Here is a 26,970-nt window from a genome sequence, read left to right as displayed (position 1 = left end):
TGTTTACTGTAGGCTACATATTTTTATTTTCGTTTGTCATTAAATGTTTCGATGAATTGAGTACAAAGGACCACAATGGAAACAAGCCATAGGCTTTCTTGGGTTTAAAATCCTCTCAACAGACCTTGTATTGAACTGTAGGCTACTTCCCTGTTTTGCCAGACACAGAAGTATTCAATCAATCAATCAATCCATCAATCAATGCTTGTAGATTATTGGACACTTCCCAAACTGGAAATGATGAATTGAATACAGGAGCACAATGGAAACAAGCCCTTAATACTTTTTTTGTTATCCTTTTAGCATCATTGTATAATTGTAACACAGTACTATTTTGCAAACTGTTAATAAAGTATTCAATCAATCAATCAATCAATCAATCAATCAATCAATCAAAAAACGTGAAAATGTTTGTTCATAATTCAATGCACCTAATATTAAATTAACATATAAATCAAATCAAAATGTGCAATAAATAGCCTAGATAGCATAGGGGAAATATTTAAGAAAATGTAGCCTACATACTGATACGTCAATGCAATAATTAAGCTATTTGATTATCAGAGGCATCTAATCTTACCAAAATGTGAGGATGCTTGTCCTTCCACCATGGCAAACCACTGGAAAAGAAAGGAATTATTATAGGAAGACTAAAAAAAAGATGTACTGAAAATTGCACAGCATATGCGAGGCTGCACATACTTCTGTTATGTTTTTTCTAAATTGTCATGCAACGAAAAGTATGTGTAAATCGGTTAACATGCCAGTAACTTACCTTAAAATTAAAAACAACAATAAAAAAAACCGTCCTAATCGTGGTAATGCGTTTCTTAATGAACTCTTATCTCCTCAGACATGACCGTTGTGGACAGAAGCACATCGCTGTGTAAGTTACTTCAGTCTCACTGATCAGCCTGACTGACTGAATGACTGCATGAAGTTGGTGCTCCGCTCCTTCCTAGCAGAGCATTTCCTCTCATCCACTCCCCGTATCCAATATTTATCTATCAATTATCTCATTACAATAAGTAAAGTGTGCATGCATGTGTGCGTGTGCGTGTGTGCTTGCGTGCGTGTGTGTGTGTGTGTGTGTGTGTGTGTGTGTTTGTGTGTGTGTGTGTGTGTGGGGGGGGGGGGGGGGAGCCTGCACCTTGCACGTGCATGAGCGCTCCCTGTCATCGCCTCTTCCAGTCCCCCCGCCCCGCCCTCCACCGAATGAAACAGCCATGTGAATGTCACCAAAAGAAACACACAACAAGAATTATTTAAAACACTTTGCTTTACGTACCCCAATTGGGCCATTGGAAAAAATATATTACACAAATATAGTCAATGGGATATCTCAAAATGTGGCCTAGAAGAAGCCGATAGCCTAATTAGGCGTGTGTTTTGCAAACATTTTAAGCTATTTTAAATCAAAGTTAGAAATTATTCATGAAAAATGTACTTGTCCATTATAGTTTACAATGTAAGGCCAATTTAGCTAGCTATAATAATTTATCCTATAATTGAATTTGCGTGTCTCTGAATATTGTGAATAATGCGTCCTAAATGGCACTATTTGTTTTATATATACCGTAGTAAATGAACCCTACAAACTAAAATACACATTTATCCAATATAGGATGAGTTTATTGCTAAATAGAAAATTGTACAGAAAAAAAACTGAAAATGGTCAAAGGTTTGTCTGTAAATTTCAAAAAATATTTATTGTGCTTTTTTCAGTTCTTTATATTTGTAATGTAATCTACAATACAAAAAGAAGAAAAAGAAAACAACAAATTAAATCATTTAGACCTCCCCTGCGACTTCAGGCATTAGTGAACGGGAAACCTCACTTGAATAAACCCAGCGTCAATGGAGAAACCCAATAAACACAGATAGGATCTGAACTAAGCTCCCAAACAAAAACTGCCAGTAGGTTACAGCAGTGGTTCTCAACCTGTGGGTCGGGGTCCCCACATGATTTGGAAGAGGGGGGGGGGGGTCCCTAGATGACAGAAGTGATAATTTAAGGACTTTTAAGACCTTTTTAATATGCCTTAGAAAAAAGAAAAAGACCATTGTGCATAGTAATGATGCAATAATTAGTAATCAACACACTATACTATAAAAACTGGTCAAACATTGGTCAAATTGTCAATTAATATAAGAAAGAGGCAAACATTGTGAAAATAGCCAATCTACATGAAGCTCACAACAAGCTTGTAGATCTGCTATTTTCACAATGTTTATCTGTGGAACCGAGCCAAAATAGGCCTATGTAATGCCTACAATTCCAAGTGTTTGTCAGGGTGGGGGATCCCCAGTTCAAATATGATTATTTTGGGGGTCCCCAGACAGTTCACATATGATCATGTTGGGGGGTCGCGGCCTGAAAAGGTTGAGAACCACTGGGCTACACTACAGTAGCCTACATGCAGCGAGTGAAACGCACTGCTTCTGTATCTTTCCAAGTGTATAGTCTACCTACGCCATCTAGTGGCTGATGAAAAGAAGCACCAATACAGTCAGTGGAAGTGATGGAAGGAGTTGCCATCATCAATGAATATCTTGGCGCATAAGTGCTATTTCTGTAAAATTTCGCTCAAGCCAGAATCAGTAAAAAAAAAAAAGGAGCCTTGTAAAATATGAAAAACATAAAGTGCATGCATCAATGGTGGCATATAGTCTTACTGTCCTGTAATGGTATAATAGATAGGCTTAATGTGATTGTAATTACTAGATGACCAAGACCAACAAAATTACACAAGCAAGACATTTCAGTAATTTTAAATAATTTTATTCTGTAAGAATTCTAAAGTGTATTTTTTAGAAATGTAGGGATGGTTTTTGTTTTTATACAAATCCTCTTTGAATAAAATATGATTTTTCTTCTCTTTTCATATTGCATTGGGTTGCTCTTAAAACCGATACCTGAAATTATCTATTTACAAAAGGAAAAAAAAATCTGTTAACAATTCTATTAGAATTTATTTTTTGACAGTTGACAGTGTACTCTCTCCTCCAGGAATCCCCTCCGTCCGCTCCCCAAGAGTGGCCTCTCCCGGACCACCACCCCGAACCCCTCCCTCCCACCCTCCCACCCTCCCACCCACCCACCCAAAATACAATTTGTAATTCTTTAGACATTTAATATTCATTTTGTGCTTGGTACAAAATATGCCGTTTTACAACTTGAATCAAGTCTCTTTTATGTCTTTTTCATCTTCATATCAATGAGATTGCGGGAGTTTGTTATGTACATGAGCGAAGAGGGGACTTTTGTCATGTGATCTGATGCGGCGCCTCCAGCATCTCCATGAGAAAGGTGTCGATGGGCGTGTCACCGATCAGTTTGAAGAAGAACAGGTGCTCTAGACACTTCAAACCGATGGAGCGCAGGGCGGGCAGACGCAGCAGTAGCTTGGCAAACCTGCATGGGCAAAATGAGCAAAAATTGGAATGGGCAAAAAATACATCCAAATGAATCTTCTTACAAAATACAAAAGGTAACCTGAAGAGTGGGCACCTGAGAAGTCAGGGCACCTCAATGTTAAATTGGCTATTCTTTTCCAAACTGTAAAAGAAAGAAATAAATCTAAGCTTTGGATATTGGTCTGAAATAAGGTAAAGAATGCTAATAATGAGAATATAATAATAATAATAATAATAATAATAATAATAATAATAATAATAATAATAATAATAATATACATGTTATTAGTAAAGAATTTACATTCAAAGCAAATCTCAAAGTGCTACATTGACATAAAACCGCATGAGATCCCCGCATGATTTGAATATGCTTGAACATTTGACATTTAAGGCCTAACATTTCAACACTCGCTACCAATTGCTACAATTAGCCACTCATTATGGCATAAACAAAAGCTGAAGGATACATTTAGGTCTCATAATGATGCACCGTGCATGTTGAAATCGTGTGTACATTATTTTATTTCAGACCTTAACTGGCGGGCTAAGTGGGGCCCCACCTTCTGTGGGTCCCCTACAGGTGCGGTTTCATCCTCTGTACCAGGGAGGGATGGGGAGGGAGAGAGCCTGTCCCTTAATTGGTTGTGTCACCCTAACAATTAGCCAACAACCAATAAAACCACGGCATATCCATCCACTGGCTCTCACTCATCCACTCGGGCTATAAGATCTAAACTCTGCACTCTCCAGGAGATGGGATCGAAAACTCACTGAGGGCACTCTGGAAACTAAACTCATGTGCTAGTATTTCAAGAAATGGAAACATGTTCATCTTAAAAGTCTTGTTGAAAGCAGAAAACCAATGGCTCAATGCATTTGGATATTGTCCACTTTGCACTTACAGTATTACATGCCAGTCCATTCTGGAAGGGGCTTACTCTCTTTTGTGATCATTCCCGCAATAGTTCTTTTTTTCTTGCCAAGGGTTATTTTTTTCTCTGAAGTTTGTCAGTTTACATTTAAGGACAAGGGGGAGTTGTATGTTTCCTTTGTAAATGTGGGTAAGTAAACCTTTTGAAACTCAGAAACTATAAGAGTGATTAAGGGCTATGCAACTAATCATTTTAGTTGAGTTGAACTGGAGGAGGCTAATGTAACTGGTTTTGTCTACTGATCATGTGGTGCTTAAGAGCCTTGTCATGTACATTCCTCTATTGACCTAACTGCTGTGCCTACCAAAAGCCAGTCTCCTCCTCAGTTGTCATTCCATCTGTCTCAATAAACAGTCAGCAGAGAGGAGTGATGACATGCAACAGAGGTCCTTTAGTCTCATTCACAGCCAGGATGGGGCAGTCAGTTCTATGATCAGTGCATTAACTAGTAGACACACTTTAGCTTTATGTCAGATTCAGAAAAGTTTATTTTCTCTTAAATGTACACTCATTGTTTAAATCTTAGGTTGGGTAGATCCATAACATAAAACATACAGTACATAAACAGTAAAATAGATATTAAGAGAAGATTAATAAAAAAGACGATTAAAAACCAAGTAGAGTTTTTTTTTAGGAGAGAATAGAGACATTAGAAGGCAGAAATCAAAGGCAGATAGGGGATGACATGTTTGTTTCATTGTCATGTCAGTACGGCATCAATCTGGGAACCCATCGCCAAATAAAAAAGGAAAAACAGCTTTTTTGAACTATTTTACTTAGCTCTGGGGGGAGCAAAATGGAGCACACGTGCGCAAGGAAACCGCGGTTTTGGTTGGTTCAGCCTTTCACTTCCGGTGGTGCGACTCTGTTTTCATTCCCACTAACAATATTTCTACACGGAACACTAACACCATTTCTCCCAGAGAACATGGATCGTTTTGGTTATAAGCCCACTTGTTTCTATGATGAAAGAGCAAGTTAAAATGTGAATATCTTTCCGTGGTTTTGTCTGCTCCGAGGACGCTATTGTTAAATTAGTTTCGTTTTGTTTCTAGCGGGGAAGGATCGGTACACACGTAAATCCCGCCCACTACATTTGATTGGGTAAAGCGTGGCCTGCTTCCTCATCTGAAGGAACGCCCACTTGTAGGCCAGTGCGTACGCGATATGACGACCCCCCCCTCCCCGACAGATTCAAGCGGAGAGCAGAATCTGTTCTTGAGAGATTAGTACGGCACTAACTTGCAGAGAATCTTCTTTGAGAGTCAAGTTATTTTTTGTCAAAGTAACGTCATCAATCAATTTTCTATAACCACAGCAACATTAAAGGGAGTTTGTCTTCAAAGCTGCCCGAGATTCTAAACCAGTACGCCATTTGTGTCATGGTTCCTGCAGGGAAGATATGATGCAGCCCCCATGGATATATGGCACCGTGGTTATGGTGGTTATGGTGGTTACTCTGCCACCAAAATGTGGAATGCCCTGACACCATGCATTAAAGCAACCCCATGGGGGTCCCCACATGATTTTGGGGGGGTCCCCAGATAACAGTGAGCGACAATTTAAGGACTTTTAAGACCGTTTTAATACCTTGAAAAAATGAAAGAAAGAAAAGAAAAAAGACCATTACTGCAACAACACTATAGGCTACTATTGAAAATAGGCAGTATATAAGTGATCTACAAGCGGTATAGTATAAGCAATCTACAAGCGATCTACAAGCGGTATATAAGCGATCTACAAGCTCATAGCTTGGCACAGAGTGCCATGCTATGAGCTTGTAGATCTGCTATTTTTGAAAAATCTTCAATTTGTGCAAATCTTTGAATATATATATGTTTTAAAGCAAACATTTTTTTACTCAAATCTTTGCTATGAGCTTGTATATCTACTATTTTTTGAATAGCCAAAGAAATCTGAAAATGACACGTCTTAATGGGTTAAGTTATGGACAGTTTTGGCTCTGATGTTCTTTTCATAGTGTAGTAGAGCGACACCTGGTCTTGCCTACCTGCCAGGCTGGTCTGGATATTTCTGTTTGGTGTATGACTCCAAGGAGGCGTAAACCTTTTCCCTGAGCCCTTCTACTTCTGGTGGGTTGGACAGACCCTTGGCATCTGAAGCAAAAAACAAACAAACTTCATAGTCATCCTTTTCTACATCCTGAAATCCGTAGAAATTGTATTTGCCTCAACATTCTAGGTATCCTAGAGCTAAACACCAATTGAAACCACAATACAGATGTCATTTTTAGGTTAGTACAAAGAGGCACAACTGCATTAAAACAGCATTATCTCACACTAAAAGATGTTTGTTGTAAATTATATAAGTAATAATATATTCTATATAATACATGTTATAACAAATGTTTTGATGTATCACAATTCTCTTTGAATCAAAGTGCTCTGTGTAACGGTCGCAATGTTTTGAAGACATTTCCAAGCTTCTCCAAGCCACTCGTGATGTCCAGTAGAAACAGCTTAACAGTTAAATGATATAAGTAATAATATATTTTATATAATACATTTTATAACAAATGTATTCATGTATCACAATTCTCTTTGAATCAAAGTGCCAGACTGCAGCTCTGTGTAATGGTTGCAATGTTTTGAAGACATTTCGAAGCTTCTCCAAACAATTTGTGATGTCCAGTAGAAACAGTTTTACAGTGAACTCTAGCCATCCCGTTTTGCTTCTGTTTTTGCATCAGATACCATCGGTGAGGCAGGAGCAGGTCGTTTGGCCTTCATTGTTGAAACTCTTGCTCAACAGCAGAATTTGAGGGTATATAAACAGTGTATGGTGCTGGATTTCTCTCAGAGTATATTTGATCTCTACTAACAGACCGTTTTCACAGCAGCCATGACATGAAATTGTTGGTTAAACACGTGTTACCAGTGATATTTAAGGTTGCTTATCATTCAGGTCAAACCTTAATTTGTATCATTGGTAACACCTTTGTTTACTCTACCATTTCATGCCAATAAGGCTGCCGTGAAAAAGGTCTATTAATGAATGAACATTATCCTGATACGAACTGACACTTTTAAGTCACATCTGGCAGACTTTCATAAATATTCAGAATGAGAGTGTACAAATGGAACCAAATGGACCCTTACAGTTGAGGTATCCAACGACACGCAACGTACGCAACGACATAAACAGAAATCAATAGGTAACCAAATGCCGTCTAACACGCGACACGCGCGGTGTGCTTTTAACAAATTCCTCATGTTTTATGTCCCACGGCCGCCCCCCCCCCCCGAGATAACGGATAAACGGGGTAAACGAAGTACGGCCTCCTCTATTAGGGTGGCTAGATGACAATCAAATTAAACTGCATGTGAAATGGATGACTAAAACAATAGTTGCATCGTACATATTAGCCAGTTTTGCATTCCTGTTGTGATAAATTGGTCTATTACACATAGGCGTATGGCTCTTCAAATGGAATGCAAATTTGTTTAACTGTTTCATGTGCATTTGTTTAGAAAAGGACTCATTGACACACACACACACACACACACACACACACACACACACACACACACACACACACACACACACACACACACACACACACACACACACACACACACACACACACACACACACACACACACACACACACACACACAGCCAGTATATACAATCTACAGTGAGTACAATGAGGAACATACAATCCATCCGCAGTGAAACACATTTACGGCAGTTTTCCGTAGCAGGCCTCTAATTACTAAGATACCAGTGAAAGTCCCGGTAGTTCATATTGCAAAAACACCGGAATCAAGAGCATGAGTCATTAATCCGAGGACAATGACATGATGGCAGAACTCCTGGTGGCAAAATGTCCAGTGGCTTCATTGGTCAATCCCCCTTGCATAGGGGGAAGAGGATCTGTTGCTGGTGTTCAACTCTCCCACTATCGCCTTATGGAGGGGGGGGGGTTCATCAGAATAGCCTCAAGCTTCCTGCTCACTCTCCCCTCCGCCACCACCTCCACAATGTCCAATTTATCTCCAACCACGGGGCCAGCCTTCGTCACCAGCTTGTTCAGTTTGTAGAGTCACCTGTGTTGATGTTACACCCTCTGCTGCTACATCCTCAGGAAGAACAGCGCTGGTATAATTTGATCCTAGATCAGTGTAATCATCAGGCAATTTACACGGCACTTCATGCGTTTCTTTCCTAATCAGTGCTGATCACAGGTCTTCTCGGATTAAAACATGGGGCCTGTGGTAATAGAATGGGACCCGACCCAGACCCAATAGAACATAATATAAAACATGGAACCGTCTCAGGTATTATCTCTGGATTTCGGTTTGGGTGGACCCGTGAAAACCTCTACCTTATGGGTCCATTTGGTTCCATTTGTACACTCTCAGAGTCAAACACCAACACTGTACACTCACAGTGTAGCTTGTGTTGTACGAGATGAAAGTTGACCATACTAACCAGGGTTGAAGAGGACGATGGCTCGCAGGCAGCCCAGTTCCGTCTTATCCATCTGCATGTCTTTCATTTTAGACACCAACTCTGTTAGGACTCTGCAGGAGACCAAGAGATTGCCGTTAGAGAAACATGACATTGAAGGCGAATGGACAGAAGGTGAAAGGACAAACGGTCAGTTATACCAAGAAGATCAATATATTCTGTGCTGACACTTGATGTATTTGCTAGTTAAATTCAGTTATGCTCCCAAAATTGTCCTCATATCGCAACAAAAACAACCACAAGTGGACGAGAGACTTTCTTCTGTCCCTCAACAACTATCATCAAGGTGCCCTTGAGCAAGGTGTGTACAGTAAGCTTCAGTGAGCATTGTGGATAACAGTAGACGATTGGTTGTAATAAGGAGCTCTCAAGTGATTCTCTGAACATTATACGGGATGGGTCACAGCCTGTAAGGCCCTTTTCAGACCGCAGGCAAATCCAATTTGTTTCTCAATTACAATCGTTAGGACTGACTGTCCACACTAGTATCTGCAAGTGATCAGATCTGATTTGTGTAATCAAATATCATCAACCTATCTGAATGGGTTGCTGGGTAACAAGGTAATGACATAGGTGTGAGTGAAGACTGATTTATACTTTGTTCAGCAGCATCAGCAGACAGTGAATAAAAGCACCACAGAACTCTCAAACGGGATCAAAAGCCAAGGTATAAAAGTGGGAATTAAGGTGAGATTTAAAAGTGTTGATGGTGGGGGCCAGTTTGATATGGGGAGGGGGGAGCTCATTCCGTAATTTGGGGGCTACTACTGACCTCCCATGTCCTATGCCAGCGCAGAGATTCCCAAGTATTGTGAGCTGAAATCATCGCTGTGGATGTGGCGTTTCTGATGTTGTCATGTCAGTCATATCTAACCGGCAAGCAAACATTACTGATAGGATACACAGCCCAAAAATAAAATGGCAATACAAAATGCATGTTCTTATGATGGGCTGTCTCTTTTCACTAGGCCCACCTTTTTGCATGAACCACGTGAACGCTGGTGTCCCTATTCTGGGCATGTCACCGAACATTTTGTGAAAATAAAACTCAGAAGCTTACAACCTAATGACGTATTGCAAAGCAATGTGTGCTTTCAGATCTACCATTTTCAGCATTTTCTAGGGAAAAAGAAGGGGGGAAGTATTAGACCCCTGGGGATACTCAAGAAGTATATAGGGTTTAACTACGTAAACCGTCTAGACTTAGTCAATTGGACCTGAGTTGCAGCTTTGTACATGGACCTCTTTTTCCCCTTTACACCAAATCTCTTTACCAAAAGTAGCCGATCTACAGGCTCGCAACAACACGTCACGTCACGTGGGGGGAACATTAGCATCACGTTAATGTTCCACCCAGAATATGGATTCTGGGGTTCAAGTGATAAAGTGGCTAAACATTAACGCACACCACCCACAAACTAGAGGCCACAGCCTAATAGAAGTTATAATAACTCTATAACTAGACTCTATAACTCTATAATAACTTAGGTAAACTGTTCCCTGATATGTATGACATACTGTACCCTGATTGGTTTACCTATCAAAGATGGACCCTACTCCAGCACTGTGTGCACTGCTTCTATGGACATGGAGGCCGGTAGCCAATAGGATTCCATCTTTTACGGTGACGGAGCGGTGCGAAAAGGAGGCGATGAGCAGTTCGTTCCAGCCTAGACACAAACAACAAACGACACAAACACAATTCTTTGTTACTGACTTCACTCCTTCACCTCCCCCCCCCCCCTCCCCGCCCCGCCCCGCCCCCTTCTCATCACCCCTTTCATCAAAATACTTTTGCCGATAAAATGGACCTGCAAGTCTTTTCCCTCTACTTGGTCTAAATCAAAGCTATAAAGACGTCATGAGTCTCATTAGGCTTGTTGTGAGACTTCTCATGTGGGCCTGGGAGCCATCCGGCTCCTCAACGCACCCCTCCCCCACCCCCAACACACACACACACACACACACACACACACACACACACACACACACACACACACACACACACACACACACACACACACACACACACACACACACACACACACACACACACACACACACCCACCTCCCCTAGTACTGTGTTACTGCAATCATTTTGAACAGAAATACTGTTTAATATAAAAATAGTTATGATATTGAAGGATATTATTGAAGGTTGACTTTGTCGTTTGCACACTGTAAAGAGTTATAATCATCCTGTTTTTATCCTATGTGTAGTAAATAAGCCCTTGGTTTCAAGTAGCACCTTATCCAGTATCCTGTATGTCTTACATATTGCCAACACGGGTGCAACGCTTAACTGAACGAATCGATTATAAAACATTTTAAAAATATTTTTAATAGAATAATGGATTTTGGGGGTACAATACATTATTTTTTTTATTTTTGCGCAACACCATTGTATGACCCAGTAAGAAATAGGGCTTAAGTCATTAATCAGACTAATAGATTTAGTTGAATCATTTATCAATAAAACATGTTAAAATACCACCCCCCCCCCCAAAAAAAAAACAACAACAATGCGCTTCTCAATTATTCAATTCATCACAAAATGAATCAATAGAATAGTCTTTACGAAAATAATTGATAGTTGCAGCCATAACTGTCTATCAACAGACTGAGTTGTGTGTGCGAAACCTCTCACCAGCAGAGGGCAGGCTTGTTGCAGCTGTTATAGGAAATTGGCAAACCATCAGGTTTATGCAGGCTATACTTGGCATCACTGCTCTATTGAACTAGATGCCATTAATTTATTGAGTGCATGTAAAAAGATTAAAATAGACTGTCTGCTTGGGAAGGAATCATTACCCTGAATGAAATACTAACACTGTTGTGGAAAGATCTGTGTGTGTGTGTGTGTGTGTGTGTGTGTGTGTGTGTGTGTGTGTGTGTGTGTGTGTGTGTGTGTGTGTGTGTGTGTGTGTGTGTGTGTGTGTGTGTGTGTGTGTATGTGCGTGTGCGTGTATGTGTATGTGTATGTGTTAGAGGTTTCTGTCCAGACCCGAGACCGCAGGTCGACTCATGGGTCGGGGCCGGGTAGGAATTTCCCTCCAGTTCAACCAGTCTCGTTATCAGTCAGATATAAGAGCTTTTTATTTTAATGATCAGCAAGACTCTGCAGGTAATACAGATTTCTGTCATTTACATCTGTCTGTAATCCGCAAAGTCTGACTGTTAATTCTGTGTCAATTATGTTTTTATTTCCACACCCACTCAAAGGTTAGAATTTGAAATGTAAGTGTCAGGCTTTCGTTGCCTATACCACACTTTGTGAGTCCTTTACGAGGGGAAGTTAAGTTAGGCTATCCAGTAAAATCATGATTCATGATTTTTTTGTAATTCAAACAACCCTGAATTACAGTTGTTGGATCAGGGCCCACTTGACAATCTTGAAACCGTTCGTGGCCCACCCATCTGACCACTTAACACAGCAGCTTTCCGGCTGCCGAAGTGCTCAGATGATTTGGACGTGTGCATTTTCTTTTCTTTTTTTACATTATGTATTACATTTATTTTTTATATAACATTTATATTAAATGTTACATTATTAATACAATCTTAAGTGTTTTGGCAATTATTTGGGGGCCCATTTGCAGTTGGGAATGGCTGCTCTAGTGGGTGCTCCGCACATGTGCACGTGTCTATACCTGCTCGTAGTAGGATGACCTGGTCGTCTAGGGGGAGCTCAGAGAAGTGTGGAATCCTCTTAGCCCACTCTACCAGGGTGAAGAGCTGCTTGTCTGCTGCTTGGCAGATGTTGGTGACAGGATCATTCGTCTGGAAACACACGAGAGAGAAGAATCTCCTATTTAGTAACGTTCAAATCCAGTGGTCCAGTGGTGAATATATATATATTTTTAAAGTGAACATTTGTAACTCAAATATTTGCTTGATGTGGAAAAAGTTTGAGCACCACTGATATATATAACATACGTTTTTTCAAAAAACGTTTAGGATTTAGAAGACTTTTGTAGATGCCTTCCTGGATTGAATGGGTTAATTTCAACGACCCCCATAACTCTAAGAGTGTACCATTTGCAACACTCTCAGAATTTGGAACCCCTGAGGGTCCCTGGGTGGAAACTGTTCAATCAACCCCTTCAACTCTCCTAAGCCTGATGTACAGTATACTTAGTTGCAAGCCGGTGTTCTGCGGCAAAAATAGCGGCGATAATAATGTCCTTGGGCGGCAGTGGCTCAGGGGTAGAGTGGCCGGGTAGAGTGAACTGGAAAATCGCAAGGTTCCCAGTTCGATCCTGGGCTGGGGCGCTCCCCTAGAGTTAGTGTCGAAGTGTCCTTGAGCAAGACGCTGAACCCCTAAATGCTCCCGGTGAGCAGGTTGGTGCCTTGCATGGTTTCCTCCGCCATCGGTGTATGAATGTGTGTGTGAATGGGTTAATGGCACAATCAATGTAAAGCGCTTCGGATAGAAGCGCTATATAAATGCACCATTAAAATAGCAGATCTACAATGCAGCTTGTAGATCTGTTAGTTTTCAGATTAAGCCCGGCAGTTGGCAGAATGTGTCCATACTTTGCCTTGTAAAGCCTGTGATTTGCTCATTAGGCTCGGTAGAAACAAATTAGAATGATTTCTGAGCCTACTGGAGGGGGGAATTAAGACAAATGTACCTCTTTGCTACCTGCTTAGTATAACATCTCTTCAGACCAGAAGTACTTGACAGTATCACCTTGTGAACATGCTCCTCTCATTGCCAAGTGTGACTATTGCAGAGTGGGAGCTATTGTAGGAAGCTGAATATCTGGACCGTAACTCTTTAAGACAAGGAAAGCATCTGTAGATCTGCTTTTTTGAATCGTGAACATTTGTGCAAATCTTTGAATATAATTTATATATTTTTTAAAGCGAACATTTGTACTCAAATCTTTGCTTCTGGGGATTCTACAAATGTCTTCTAAATCCTAACAGTTTTTTTTTATAAACGTATGTTGCTATATCAGTGGTGATCAAACATTTTTCATGTCAAGGACCACCAAAAATCTTGTATTTGTCCGCAGACCCCCATCTCAAAATATTTTGTTCCAGAGGCCCCCAGAAGCAAAGATTTTAGTTATATATTAAAAGATTTGCAAATAGTCGCGCTATGCTCATAGCCGCGCTATGAGCTTGTATATCTGCTATTTTTGAATAGCCAAATAAATCTTAAAATGACACAGATGCGTTCCCGGATTGAATGTGTTAAGTACATTACCAAACCAAACACTACACCGAAAAGCGATTATCCCCCAAATTCGACATGCATTAGGGCATGGACCCGCATTTGATAGATTTCTTTACTCTCTGTGTGCTGTAGGTATAGATATAATGAAACTCTGATCAAAATAGCCATTCTTGTACAATCCCTAATTGTATTTACTTGTACATACGTATAATTTAGCCTGGGAAACCATCCCGGTTGCGTGAATTCACATCATCACGTGTCTTCTGCAGACTGGTCTGACTCTGGCCCCGAGCGCTGGGTGGGCATTTTGCAGAAACCAAAAGGTGGAGGAACCAATCAGCGTCTGTCAATCACATAGGGCCCTGAGCGCAGACTCTGATTGGCTGTTCCATATTTTGTTTTCTGCAAAACACCCACCCAGTGGTCTGCAGAAGAAGACCGGGATGGTCTACCAGGCTACAAATAATTAACTATCAATAATTTAGCTGGGGTCACCCTGTTATCCCCTCAAGGACCCCTTGGGGTCCCCCAGAACCCACGTTTAAAACTACTAATGTAGATTCTGGATGGTGATCCAGGTCAGTGGCAAACTTGTTAGCTCGAGACCTAAGAAATGTTATGTCTCCCTGTGACCCAAACTAGTGTAAATATCAGATCTAAAAGCGATGCGACGCGTTGTGAGCTTTTGGCTATTTTCACTACTTCTTAAACATTTTTATTAGAATTTATTAGACAAATGTGTGAAATTATTTAGAAAAAAAATTGAATTTGTTATTAATTCATGGGGGGGCAAATGTTAATTTATTTTGAAATAAGTCAAAACTAAATGTAGGAACATTTTAAAAATAAAGATATTTACTCGTGACCCATAAAAATGGACCCGCGACCCACAATATGGGTCCCGACCCACTGTTTGGGTGATCTAGGTCTTCCATGGCCCATGAATGGACACCGGTGGTGCCAGTGTGTTATTGAGGGGTTCTCACCGAGTTGCCGGGGCTGCCGTCCGTGTACGTCTCTGTCTTGGGTTCCACCGCCAGCTCAGCGTCTAGGATCTTATCCACGGGCATCTCCTCGTTGTAACTGCTGGTCGACTCCACCTCGTTCTCCCCCCGCTCTTTCCCACGCTGCCTCTCTTCCTGGACCGCTGAGCAGCATGCAGCGAAAAGCCAAAAAGGTCACGTGTTAAACTTCCTGGACATGATCTCCGGGGACACACCGTGATGTTGTCACGTACAGTGCACGAACAATGCCTCCAGGCAAACACAACCAATCTTAATGGGTTCACCATAAAAACCTGAGGCCGACTCTACAAAATGCCTTCCAAATCAGTAGTTCTTTCAAGATTTTTCAAAAACGTTCAAAAATAGCAGATGTACGTTTGTCACGCGCTGCGAGCTTGTATGTCTGCTATTTTGGAATAGCCAACGCTAAAAATCTAAAACGACACGGCTGCTTTCCCGGTTTTAATGGGTTAAACGTGGTGTCGCAACACCCAAAATAGCCGATCTACAAGCTCACAATGCGTCGTGAGCTTGTAGATTGGCTATTTTCGGTGCGCGACACAGGCTTTAAGAAGCTCTGGGAGACATACAAACGCATACACATCCACTGAACATAATAGTGGGACACCATCTATACTGTACATTAAGTGTGAAGGCATTGCACATACCTTCCCGCTTCATACCCATAGCCAGGCACTTCTGGTAGCGGCAGTATTGACAGCGGTTGCGCTGGCGCTTGTCAATCAGGCACTCTTTCATGTCTCGACACGTGTAGGTGAGGTCTTTGCGGATGGTTCTCTTGAAGAAGCCTTTACATCCCTCACAGCTGTACACGCCATAGTGCTTTCCTGTGTAAACAGCAGAACCGCAAATGTTAGTACAACACTTTGAAGCAGATTGCGTTAGCCTGCAATATACGTCCTTCTGCATTCATAATAATTGTCCTTTTTTGGAATGAGGACTCAAAAAAACAGAAAGTGTGTAAAACTGTGAAAAATAAGGTGATTTCGTGAAACAATTGCGAATTTACCAACAGGTCAAATAAAGCTGTGTTTTGATGTAGCATCTGCTAACCACCCAGGAGTGTTCTCTTTGCTGTTTGAATGAGTTGCCAGCCTCCATCTGGGACAGAGTGACCTCTAACCCCCAGAATACATACCCCCCCCCCCCCTCTCTCCTGCCCCCCCCCCCCCCCCCCTCCTTACCTGAAGAACGGTCCCCGCAGATAGCGCAGATGTGCTTGGACATTCCTCCAGGGCTAGTGCATTGGTAGTTGATGTTTCCCAGGCTCTGCAGGCCTGGGGGAGGCTTGATGTCCTCCGAGCTGCTAACACTGTTCATCGAGTTCATCTGAGGATGACAGAGGGAGAGAGAGGGGAAAGTGACAGAGGAGAGAGAAGAAAAGAGGATAGTCAATGCGGAAAGAGTTGAGCGGAGGAGCAGAGGAGGGGGAGGGGAAGGGGAAGGGGAAGAGGGGGGGGGGGGTTTGGGTGAAAAAAGAAGCGTGAGTCAGTCGTCTTGCAGCCTCTCTTCCTCTGTCTTCTCGCTTTGCTTTCCGCTCACCCTCTCTTCTCTCCCCACCCACATACTTTTGTTGTGAAAGTGTCTGAGGGTGCGATCACATGCTTGGGCCACAAAGGGAGGGGCTGTGTTTTCTCTGCGAGAGGCTTGCCATGCAGGTTTCTAATGTTTGTTGACAGGAGGAGGTGTAGGAGGGAAGCTTGCAGCGGTCACATGTACGGGGAGGGCGCAGCTCCGCATCCCAGACAGCAGAGTGTGCTCATGTGCTCGTCCCGGCCGCCCCAAGCACTCCTGAGATTTGTGGATTTTGTTGAGGTTTAACAGGCTTGCAATGGGTTAAATAATCATCGCCTGAAAATCTGTGTCTGTTGCCACTGCCAAATTCTGTCTGAGGAGCAGTGGTTATGAAATAACGGCTCAATACCTATCAGCTCGGATAACAATTCCTGAGCAAACATTTTCAAACTGATCGTTTTATGGGTCTACCTCTTATCGCGTCCTTCTACACTTTGAACTCCCAGGCTCTCCCTCTCATCGACCACAGGTCTACCGGGCCTGGGTCGCAGACGTGTGCTTACGCATGTGCTTCTATTTGTTTGCGTTTGCTAATTTGTTTGTTTATGTGCATACGTCTCTGTTCCAACTCGGGGCAAACAATGTTGACCTACATAATGGGCGACGTGTCCTATATATTTGATGCATTGGTGCATACAGGACATCCTTCCTACAGTCACCTCAGGCTCATCCTATCGTTTATTTATGACACTCTCTGCTCCGTCTATCCCCTAATGGCTGTCTGAACTTAGTTCTGTGTGTCTTTGACCTAACAGCAGGGGAGAGATAGAGAACGAGGAGAGGGAACACTCTCCTCTCTCCCTCTTTCTCGCGGTCTCATTAGAATTCCTATTCCAATGAGAACACCCTGTACTTCTCACCAATAAACGGATTCTCACTCTCTTTCTGCTGTCAGCGGTATGTGTTTGTTTGTTTTCTCACTTTAAAATAGTGTGTCTGTCTCTCACCCTTTCTCTCTCTCAGTGTGATGAGAAGTGTGATCGGAGAAAGGCAGACAGTCATTCTGTAGTTAAAATGAACATCCACTAGGGCTGCAACTAACCAACCGTTATCTTCTAAGCCATTATACTATCTATCACTTTTTGGATTAATGGTGGGAGGTCACGATGACATTTTTTTTTTCACGGAAGCACAGTGATTTCCTCCGTGATTAGCAACCATCAGGGGATCGATCATACTGGAGAATTTGTCAGAATTCTTAAAAATGCTGGATTTATATTAGCACTTTTATCCAAAGCGCTTTACATAGATTGTGCATTACATTCACCCATTCACACACACATACATACATACACCGATGGCGGAGGAAACCATGCAAGGCACCAACCTGCTCATCAGGAGCAATTAGGGGTTCAGCGTCTTGCTCAAGGACACTTCGACACTAACTCTGGGGGAGCCCCCCACCCCAGGATCGAACTGGGAACCTTGCGGTTTCCAGTTCACCCTACCCGGCCACTCTACCCCTGAGTCACTGCCGCCCCATAGAAAGCCCCTGGCATGAAGCATTACTTTGTACTTAATGTGAAAATAACGAATCTATAAGCTCATGCGATACAAGGCGTTGTGAGTTTGCAGATTGGCTATTTTCACTATTTTTTGTATTTTCTTTTTTACAATTGAACATATACAGTATATCACCTATGACGATTTGCCCAAAAAAGGGATCGATTAAGAATAGATTATTATAGTTTTTTAAATAATAGATTAAATCAATTAGTTCGATTAACTGTTGCATGCCTAACATCCATCCTCCTGCCTAACAATTCAGCGATGAGAGGCCACTCTCCTTTTTGCACATGGTCCCCGAGTCCCGACATACTATTAACAACATGCCAAACACATGCTTTGCACCTACTGTACACTGTTCTAAAACGTGTCACAGTCACTCCCACATAGGCCTACATGCTGATTCAGTCATACCAAATAACGCAGCAGTTGCAGACAAGGATTGCATTATGCATTATTGATGCGTCATACATGTTTTATCCAACACATGGTATGAAAAAAAAAAAAAAACCCACACATAGTATCATTCAAGAAAGCGTTGTTCATGCATGTAATGGGTAAGAAATGCATGGTGGAATCCGTGTGGGCTGCTTGTTTTTCCACTAAAACTTCAGTCCCCCCATAAACAGAAGGTACTGTATGAGGCGTTCAGTGGGACACACTGAACCGAAGGTAACTCCATCATGGCTGTGCTGCTGTAGCCAGAGAACAGTGGCTATAGCCATCAACGCGGGACTCGTATTAACCCAGAGTTGTCCCTCGAGGCGCAGATCCATACTATCAATGGAGCTATGTATATCATTGTCTGCTGTGCCCTGCAGCAACCGTCATGACCCTACAGCCTCTCTAGAGCATTGTGCTTCTGTGAGGTGGAGCGTCAAAGCACTGAGGGCCTTATGGGCTTTGTAGTTCATTCTGTGAGGACTGTTCAACGTGAACAGCTTCCTGGGTTCTCTCTTTTTTGTAGTCCATAGCATTATATATATATATATATATATATATATATATATATATATATATATATATATATATATACACACACACACACACACACACACACACACACACACACACACACACACATATATATATATATATATATATATATATATATATATATATATCATTTTCCACTAAAAAGATCACAAAAGTAGCTAAAATAAATGCTCACACGTCAATGTGATGTGTTGCAAGATGGTTGATCTGCTTCTCTTTTTTTTTCCTTTAACACTTTTCTTTTTTTATGTATAATTATTTTTATCATGCTATTCATCCTATGGATGCCAGGTTGACAGTGGTAAGGCCAGCTGAAAGAATACCCCCCCCCCCTCCCTCTGGGGTCTCACAGATGATGGAGCTGGATTATTATAGCCAAAGACCCCGTTATTATATCCTCAACAAAACACTACATGGAGAACCAGAAGGAGAGGGAAGGACAGAAAAAGCGAGAAGGTGTTAAGGAGAGAGAGGAGAGCAGGAGAGATAATGAGAAGGAAAGAAAGTGAGGGAAGAACAGGGAGAAAAAAGGAGAGAAGAGAAACTGTGAGGGAGAAAGAGACAGATGATGGTGATGAAAAGAAGGCAGAGGAGGAGGAGAGGGAGGCAAGTAAATGGGGGCTGGTCTCTCTCTCGCTTTCTTGGGCACCCCAGTAAACCATTAAGTCATATACAGTAGTTCTTTTCAGCTCAAGACCCAAAAGCTAAATTTGGTGTATCCCAGACTAACAAATTACATTATGAATTAACCACTTGTGCCCTATTTAATATTGAATCTACTTCTTGTGAACATCTTTAAAATGATATATATATATATATTATTATTTTTTTGTTGGAAACTTAAGCAAAAAAAATGGGCTATTTACTCACAACCCAAAAATGGGACCCGACCCAGTGTTTGGGAAACTCTGCATTAAAGGACTAGTTGGACAGCGTCTTAAGTCCGCTTGCATGACAGAGCAGTAACATACCACACGGGGCTGACCTTTAGGGCGAGAAGTTTAAAGGTCACAGAGAGGGTAGGGCAGGAGAGGGAAAGCTGGGGGTATGTAGGCGAGCTAAACAAGCAATTGGATATGGCCAGGCTTCAAGCCACCCGTCTGCTGTCTGGAAGGTTCCAACCAGTGAAACGCATACGATCAGCCTGCACACACACACACACACACACACACACACACACACACACACATGCTGGGAGCTTAACAAGCCACCAACGGGCCAAAAGTAGACATATTAAAAAGAATACAAGCTTCTCTCCCTGAGAGAGCCCTAACCCTAACCCAGGAGCTTACGGCTTAAATTATATGTCGATGCACGGCTGCGCCACTCCACAAAAATGTCGACGCGACAGTAGAGCTGTCACGATTACAAATTTAAGTTGCCGATTAATTGTCACTCAAATAACTGCGATTAACAATTCAATTGTGTTTTTGGCATTGAACGTTTTAGGCTTCGTAATCAAAAATTGCTCAGGGCAGATAAGACAATTATACAAAGATATTATTGACATATTTAATCATTTTATACATACAAAAATAGCAGAACATTTTTCAACATGGAAACAATTATGATTATGCAAAAATAATTGCAATTATCTCAAATAATTGCGATTAGACGATTATGTAATAATTGTGACAGGCCTACGTGACAGCCACAGTGACGATGGACCATCAATGAAAGATGACGACTGGTGTCGAGTGGTGTAATTCTAATAAATATCACATAATAAACTACGTTTATCACGTGTACTGATAGAAAGCAGACACAAATGGAGCATGGCGGTAGTTCAGGCAGGCATGAAAGTCAAGCCGGTCCAACACTTACAGTTCATACACATACACCCTCCAATCACATAAAGCCACGATTCTAATTGTTCAATCAATGCGGTCTATTTAAGCAGACCGACATTCACTATTACATGCTCAACATCTCGCATTAACAGCATTTCAGTGATCAACCTCCCTCCACCTCCCCAGCCTCCTCCCGTAGCAGCATCTAGGTCTTCACTGAGTCAGTATGTTAATTGTGTGGATTGTATCACGTTTTAATATATGTGGATCTTTAACTTCTGCCCCATGAGGGGTTCAAATGTTTGTTGTATTGTTCATGTAATAACTCTTTATTTATTCTTGCTGCTTGGGGGGGGGGGGGCGGTGTGATCTCATGCTAGCGCAGCCACTACCTAATAAAATGCAGTATCATTGCTATACTGTATGTGTTTTAGATTTTTTTTATCCTGACGAGAGTCTCTGACTGAAACACAGGATGTGAAACTGCCATTTATACTGTCGTTTTTCTATTCTCTGAAGCACTTTCTATCTGCCCCAGCCTCCATGGCTACTGCAAGAGGCGAAATTTGCATCTCAGTTAGATTGCTGGATGCTGTGATCATGAATATTTACTACAACTTAAGTCTTAGTTATTTGTCTTGTGATTTGGGTAACACAGTTAGTTATTCTACTGCACGTTTTGCATCCAACAGTAACATCGCAGCAGGTGTTTTCAACTACATCAGGTGCTCGTGCTCCTCTTTCATTTCCTATGAAGGAAGACGGCATTCCCACACAAAGGATTGCGGTTTTGGTGGCGGAGCGAGGAGAGCCTCAAAAAGTTGCCTTTTCGTCTCAAACTTGTGCAAATGAGAAGCAAATGTCACTGGACAACGACCGATCATCAATGAGTGACCCACAACACCACTTGAGATTGACATAAATGGACTACAATATAACTCTATTGAAACCAAACATTCATAACAAACTTCTAAACTAGTAGTTGATGTGAAAGGAATCAAGATTGAGCACCTGCACGTCCTATTTCGCACCTAAAATGTTTAGCAGAAACTGTTTTTGTTGAACTGAAAATAGTGAAATAGAAAGCGGTTCCAGACAAGAACTCCACTGCACTCTCCCACTCCTACGCTGAGGGTTGGAGTGATACCAGCGGCAAGCAGTTGGCATCGAAGGCGATTCATGTATCTGCACTGTAACGGTGGGAATTTAAATATACCGTACAATTATAAAGAAGGGTTTGTATGACCCAGCAGAGCAGACATTGGCAAACACCTCGGACAAAGCAGATTTTTCAGCACATACTGTAGCTCTCTAGAGACCATCCCAGCAGCACGTGTCGTGCACACCCACACACACACACACAAAACACACACACACACACACACACACACACAAACACAAAACACTCTCCCCTCACCGGTGGACTGTTGAGCGTTCCAAAGTGCATGCCGGGCGTGGAGGGCAGAGATATGGAGGGAGAGCCCAGAGAGGTGGTGATGACAGAGTAGGGTGAGGCCAACCCATTCATGGGAGAGCCCAGGGTGGACATGGGGGACGGTAGGGGCCTGGAGGTGCTGATGACCGAGGGATGGCCCACCATGCCGCCCATTGCAGGGTGGTGGTGGGAATGGCTCATTGGCCCTGAGGAGTCTGTGGAAGAGAACACAGGGAAAGGATCATTAACATTCTGCAATACAAGTCAGGTTTCAATTTCATTTTCCATGGTCAGATAATGACATTAATAAGGGGGTTACAATTCAATATACAAACTGAAATGAATACAACAATTTGCAGGTACACAAACAAAATGACAAAACAGAACAGAACAAAACAACACAAGAGTTAAAGAAGCACGTCACCCATTTTAGACCGTATCTTCATATACTTGGTCCTCACTAATGCTCATTCTAAAACAATTTCTGTCTACTCAACTCTGCGTCTCATTGGTGGGCTGTGGACCTGTCTACCATGTCATCGATGGGGATTCCAAGCTAATAGAAAGTACAGCCTTTCTCTTCATGGAAAGTTAGTATGCTGAAATGGAAGCCATTATTCTTGCATTAATAGAAGAAAATAAAGGAATAAAGTTTGAAATCTTGTTTGAAATGTCCAAACCTGCCTACCGCTGACTGGTAGGTGGGTTTCTGAACTGTCCACAGCCCTCCTCTGAGACACAGACCAAGCAGACAAAATGGTATATTATAATGAGCATTAGTGAGAGCCAATTATATGAAGATGAAATGGTCCTTTAACAATCCACAAGCACAGAATTTAGTCTATTCCAATACTTATAATTGCTGGCCATTGGCCACCATTCACAACCTATGTAAATGCAAGCTGGGAAGCCCCACTGATACTGGATTTATGGAGCTGATGACGATACCTATATTAGGGTATAAAAAATTCCGATAACGAAACATACACTTTTATCGACCAATAAATCTTGCACTCTAATACAAACTCATCTGCTGTTTCAAAATGATGCATGGACATTAATTCATCACATCATATTCATGTTGTTGGTGGACGTTCATCTAGTCAGGTTCAAAAGATTGAGAGGTGTGTGGCATACCACATGATCCAAGGTCATTTACCATTAACTCCAATCATAGAGGCCACACCAATTACACATTTTAGCGGGTCTTTTAAGTAATTTGACGATCCCATGTTTCTCCATTTCCATTTGAACGGATGACCAAAAGTCACCGATCAATGGACATATCTAAACAAGTAAAAAATAAGTGCCATTTAGCTTTGAGCGATTCATAGTTACAGCACAGAAAACAAGATGGATCATATTAACTAAGTATAATGGGTTTGTGACAGGCTCAATGGTGGTGGACAGATGATGACAGAAGGTCTAAAGGTCTTTATTGTCCAGTTCAATACAGAATCATACATCGCTGCTTGCCATGCTGTGGTGTTAATTGCTGAAGTAGAAACTATACCGGTACACAAGAACACACTGTTACAGACACTGTGGCTCCCTCTGATTGTACAGTGTGGGGGGATGGCAGATTAATCTGATGCACACAACAGGTGTGTAGTCACACGCCTAGCTCAGAGTCTAATTAGTTTGACTCAGGCCAGGTGTGGCTTAAATCAGCAATCATCAACAATGCAGAGTTGTGCTGTATAATTTGATACTGTGTTGAGCTTCATATGATTTATTTGATTGACATCCGTTTTACTTGTCGCCTTGATAGTTCTTGTTTCATTGACTTTAAATTACCAATATGTTTCTTATATCATATTTTAATTGTTCTGATTATTGTTCCCCACATAAATGTTGAATCAAGTAGCCTAGTCTTACCAGTCCCTACGGGTTTGGATAAAATATGGAGCAGAGACCATTATCCGTATCCACTGATTCTCTCTAGACCGGATCAGAGAACTGCAAAAGGAGTTGATTCCAGTCTAGCAAAGAGAGGCTCATCACAAAGGAGAATCACCACATCTAACCTCAATTACTCTAAGCCTATAGCGTCACACATCAACACGTCTCCTAGTGCCATAGCCTATATCTTTCAGGCACAAAGTTAACATTTGGAAGGGGTCAAGCAAGTTGGAGATTTGGGCCAAATGAACCAATACCGTTAATAAGATAATAAATAGCGTATCCGTCTGGCCAGGTGCATAATCAGACCTGAAAAGGGCACTTTTCATGGTGCATTGAAATTGTGCTAGGGTAGCCCTGCAGGGAGCGAATTGGTGATTCTTTGTTTTGGACAAATACCATTAAAAGGTTAATTACACACCCCATGAAGCCTTGAATTCATGGAGATTTTTAGTTTTTGTTGCATTCCTGAGTCAATAATTTGATGACCGGGTCATCGGTCAATAGGAGATTCTGTAGGAGACTCGGTCATCAAATTATAAGCTTAGGAATGCGACACAAACTAAAAATCTCCAAGGCTTCATGGGGTGTGTAATTGATAATAGTCCTTTTTGGGGTGAACTACGCCTTTAAAAAACGGTGATATTTTTCTGTGCAGTCTTGCAGTGGATGCAGCTCATATTGTGGTTTTAGTCCCAGTGTGTTCATTCAGCGTTGCATCCATCGATACAAAGTGACATGATGGCATTTACATAGATGACCTATTAAGGCAAACTGTCAGTCACCAGGCTACGAGGGCCATGGTGCGTCACCTAATGCATTTAGCTGAGGGGACATTAATCACCACCGCAAATTACAGAACACACACACACACAGTGCATGCGCACACACACACATTTAGACAAAAATAGAAAAACTAACCATGTACATGGCTACATGCACACACACGTTACACAACACATGTACAACCCACAGGCTGACACATTAGACATCTTATTCTGTGGAAAATGCCCTATACGGAGAAATATAACACACCACACACACACACACACACACACACACACACACACACACACACACACACACACACACACACACACACACACACACACACACACACACACACACACACACACACACACACACACACACACACACACACACAGGGATACTGGGCTCAGTGCCATTGGCCCTACAGTGGTTAAATGTCAAATCCCAGCGTTTCAGGGTAGGGGGTTGAGCACCTGCAGAAGAACCACCACTGTACACTGACATGCCAAGAGAAGTACACACAATGCCCCCCCCCCCCCCACACACACACACACACACACACAAAGGCAACATGCGCGCACCCCTGCCCATCTTTCACTTCTAGGTTTTCATGGAGAGCCCGGGGTTTTGAGACTAAATATTACAGTTACATTTTTGGGGTATTTCCATGCTTTATTTTTTTAGACAAAAACAAAAAACAAGGCAGAGAGTCACATATGTTACAAGACAGGGGTCAGATTTGAACCCAGGTCCTCCTCACGCTCATAAGGGACATAATGATCTGGGTACTGGCTGGCTGAGCCACCAGTGAGTCAGTAGCTTTGGGAACCAACGATGTGGCCCATAGGTCAGGAGCCTAGATCCTGTTTCATAGCGTGAGGCAGCTTGACGTACAAGTACAGCCCTTAGACATGACCCTAGTATTTCACAGGGACATAACCTCTCAATCCAACACTTGATGCTGAGTATGTGGCAGGGAGGCATTGGATACCATTCTTATAGTCTCTGTGGTGTGACGACTCGGCCAGGGAATGAACCCCGACCTCCAGGTCTCCGGGCAGACACTCAAGGCCAGACACCCTCCGTATCATTTTCTGAGTGTGTTTTTTTGAGTCAGACAAAAACAAATCTTAACTGCTCTTGTGGAACAGACACTCCACATATTGCCAAAATCCTCAGCTTTAATTTAATGGAACCTTATGAGTGCATTTGGTTCCATTTGTATACTGATTTTACTGTCCAGGGACAGTAAATTACTGAGTGAAATGTGTCTTTCTCTCTGAATTACTAAATTATCTTCCGAGGGTGAATACGAGGATTATCAGGATATCAAATTATTATAATTAATTATTCTTCGGTAAGACAACTCAGTCAGTCTTAGATCATTTCCATGAAAAGTTCAAACAAGCAGACTTTTAACTCATTGACTGCCAATGACGAGATTTCTCGTCATTTCGCTCCAAGGCTCAGACCGCCAATGACGAGATTCTCGTCATGTGGTGTGGTGTTTTCAGTGGTTTACGATAGAGGTCGCTCTTCCGCAGCATGTGAATGATTATGATGATGATGATGAAGAGTACAACCAGAAATCACGTGATCACAACAAAATGAAGCTGGTTTCGTTTAGTATTACAGGATTTATAAAAATCTATTTTGTCTGCTTTCTGTTGCTTTTTGGCGAAAACAAGCCACATTCAATTGCCCATAACTATGGAACGGATTATCGCGGTGGCACGCTTTTGTTTTCTCCATTTCCCCCGAGACCCCCCTACGTCTTTTGAGGCGGATCGCTGAGAAAAAGAATATTCTATCATTTTTCAAAGGTTAGTAAATACGTTCGAAATCACTGGCAAGGGCAGCTATAGACGATGTTTTAACTCTGGCAGTTAAAAAGCTAAGCTCTGGGAAAATATGATTCGTATTGAGTGGAGTGGACTATCCT

At 41.9% G+C, this 26,970-nt stretch overlaps 1 protein-coding gene across 2 annotated transcripts in view; it reads right to left on the bottom strand.

Moving 5' to 3' along the window:
- Nucleotides 1-3,107: 3,107 nt before the first annotated feature.
- Nucleotides 3,108-26,970, bottom strand: part of rxrgb (retinoid X receptor, gamma b) — a 49,781-nt gene continuing 25,918 nt past the window's right edge. For both annotated transcript variants that reach the window (XM_084067055.1, XM_084067054.1), the window contains exons 2-10: nt 22,338-22,570; nt 16,238-16,382; nt 15,701-15,880; nt 15,015-15,175; nt 12,494-12,623; nt 10,381-10,513; nt 8,805-8,896; nt 6,361-6,466; nt 3,108-3,415 (exon numbers count right to left, since the gene is read on the bottom strand). In XM_084067055.1, the coding sequence (XP_083923181.1) occupies nt 3,268-3,415; nt 6,361-6,466; nt 8,805-8,896; nt 10,381-10,513; nt 12,494-12,623; nt 15,015-15,175; nt 15,701-15,880; nt 16,238-16,382; nt 22,338-22,570 (1,328 nt within the window). In that variant the 3' untranslated portion in view covers nt 3,108-3,267. The remainder of the gene's footprint in view (nt 3,416-6,360; nt 6,467-8,804; nt 8,897-10,380; nt 10,514-12,493; nt 12,624-15,014; nt 15,176-15,700; nt 15,881-16,237; nt 16,383-22,337; nt 22,571-26,970) is intronic.

This window comes from Gymnoscopelus microlampas, assembly GCF_963454915.1.
Source record: "Gymnoscopelus microlampas genome assembly, chromosome: 9".
Classification (NCBI taxonomy): Eukaryota; Metazoa; Chordata; class Actinopteri; order Myctophiformes; family Myctophidae; genus Gymnoscopelus; species Gymnoscopelus microlampas.
This window is presented reverse-complemented; position numbering and strand designations above follow the sequence as displayed.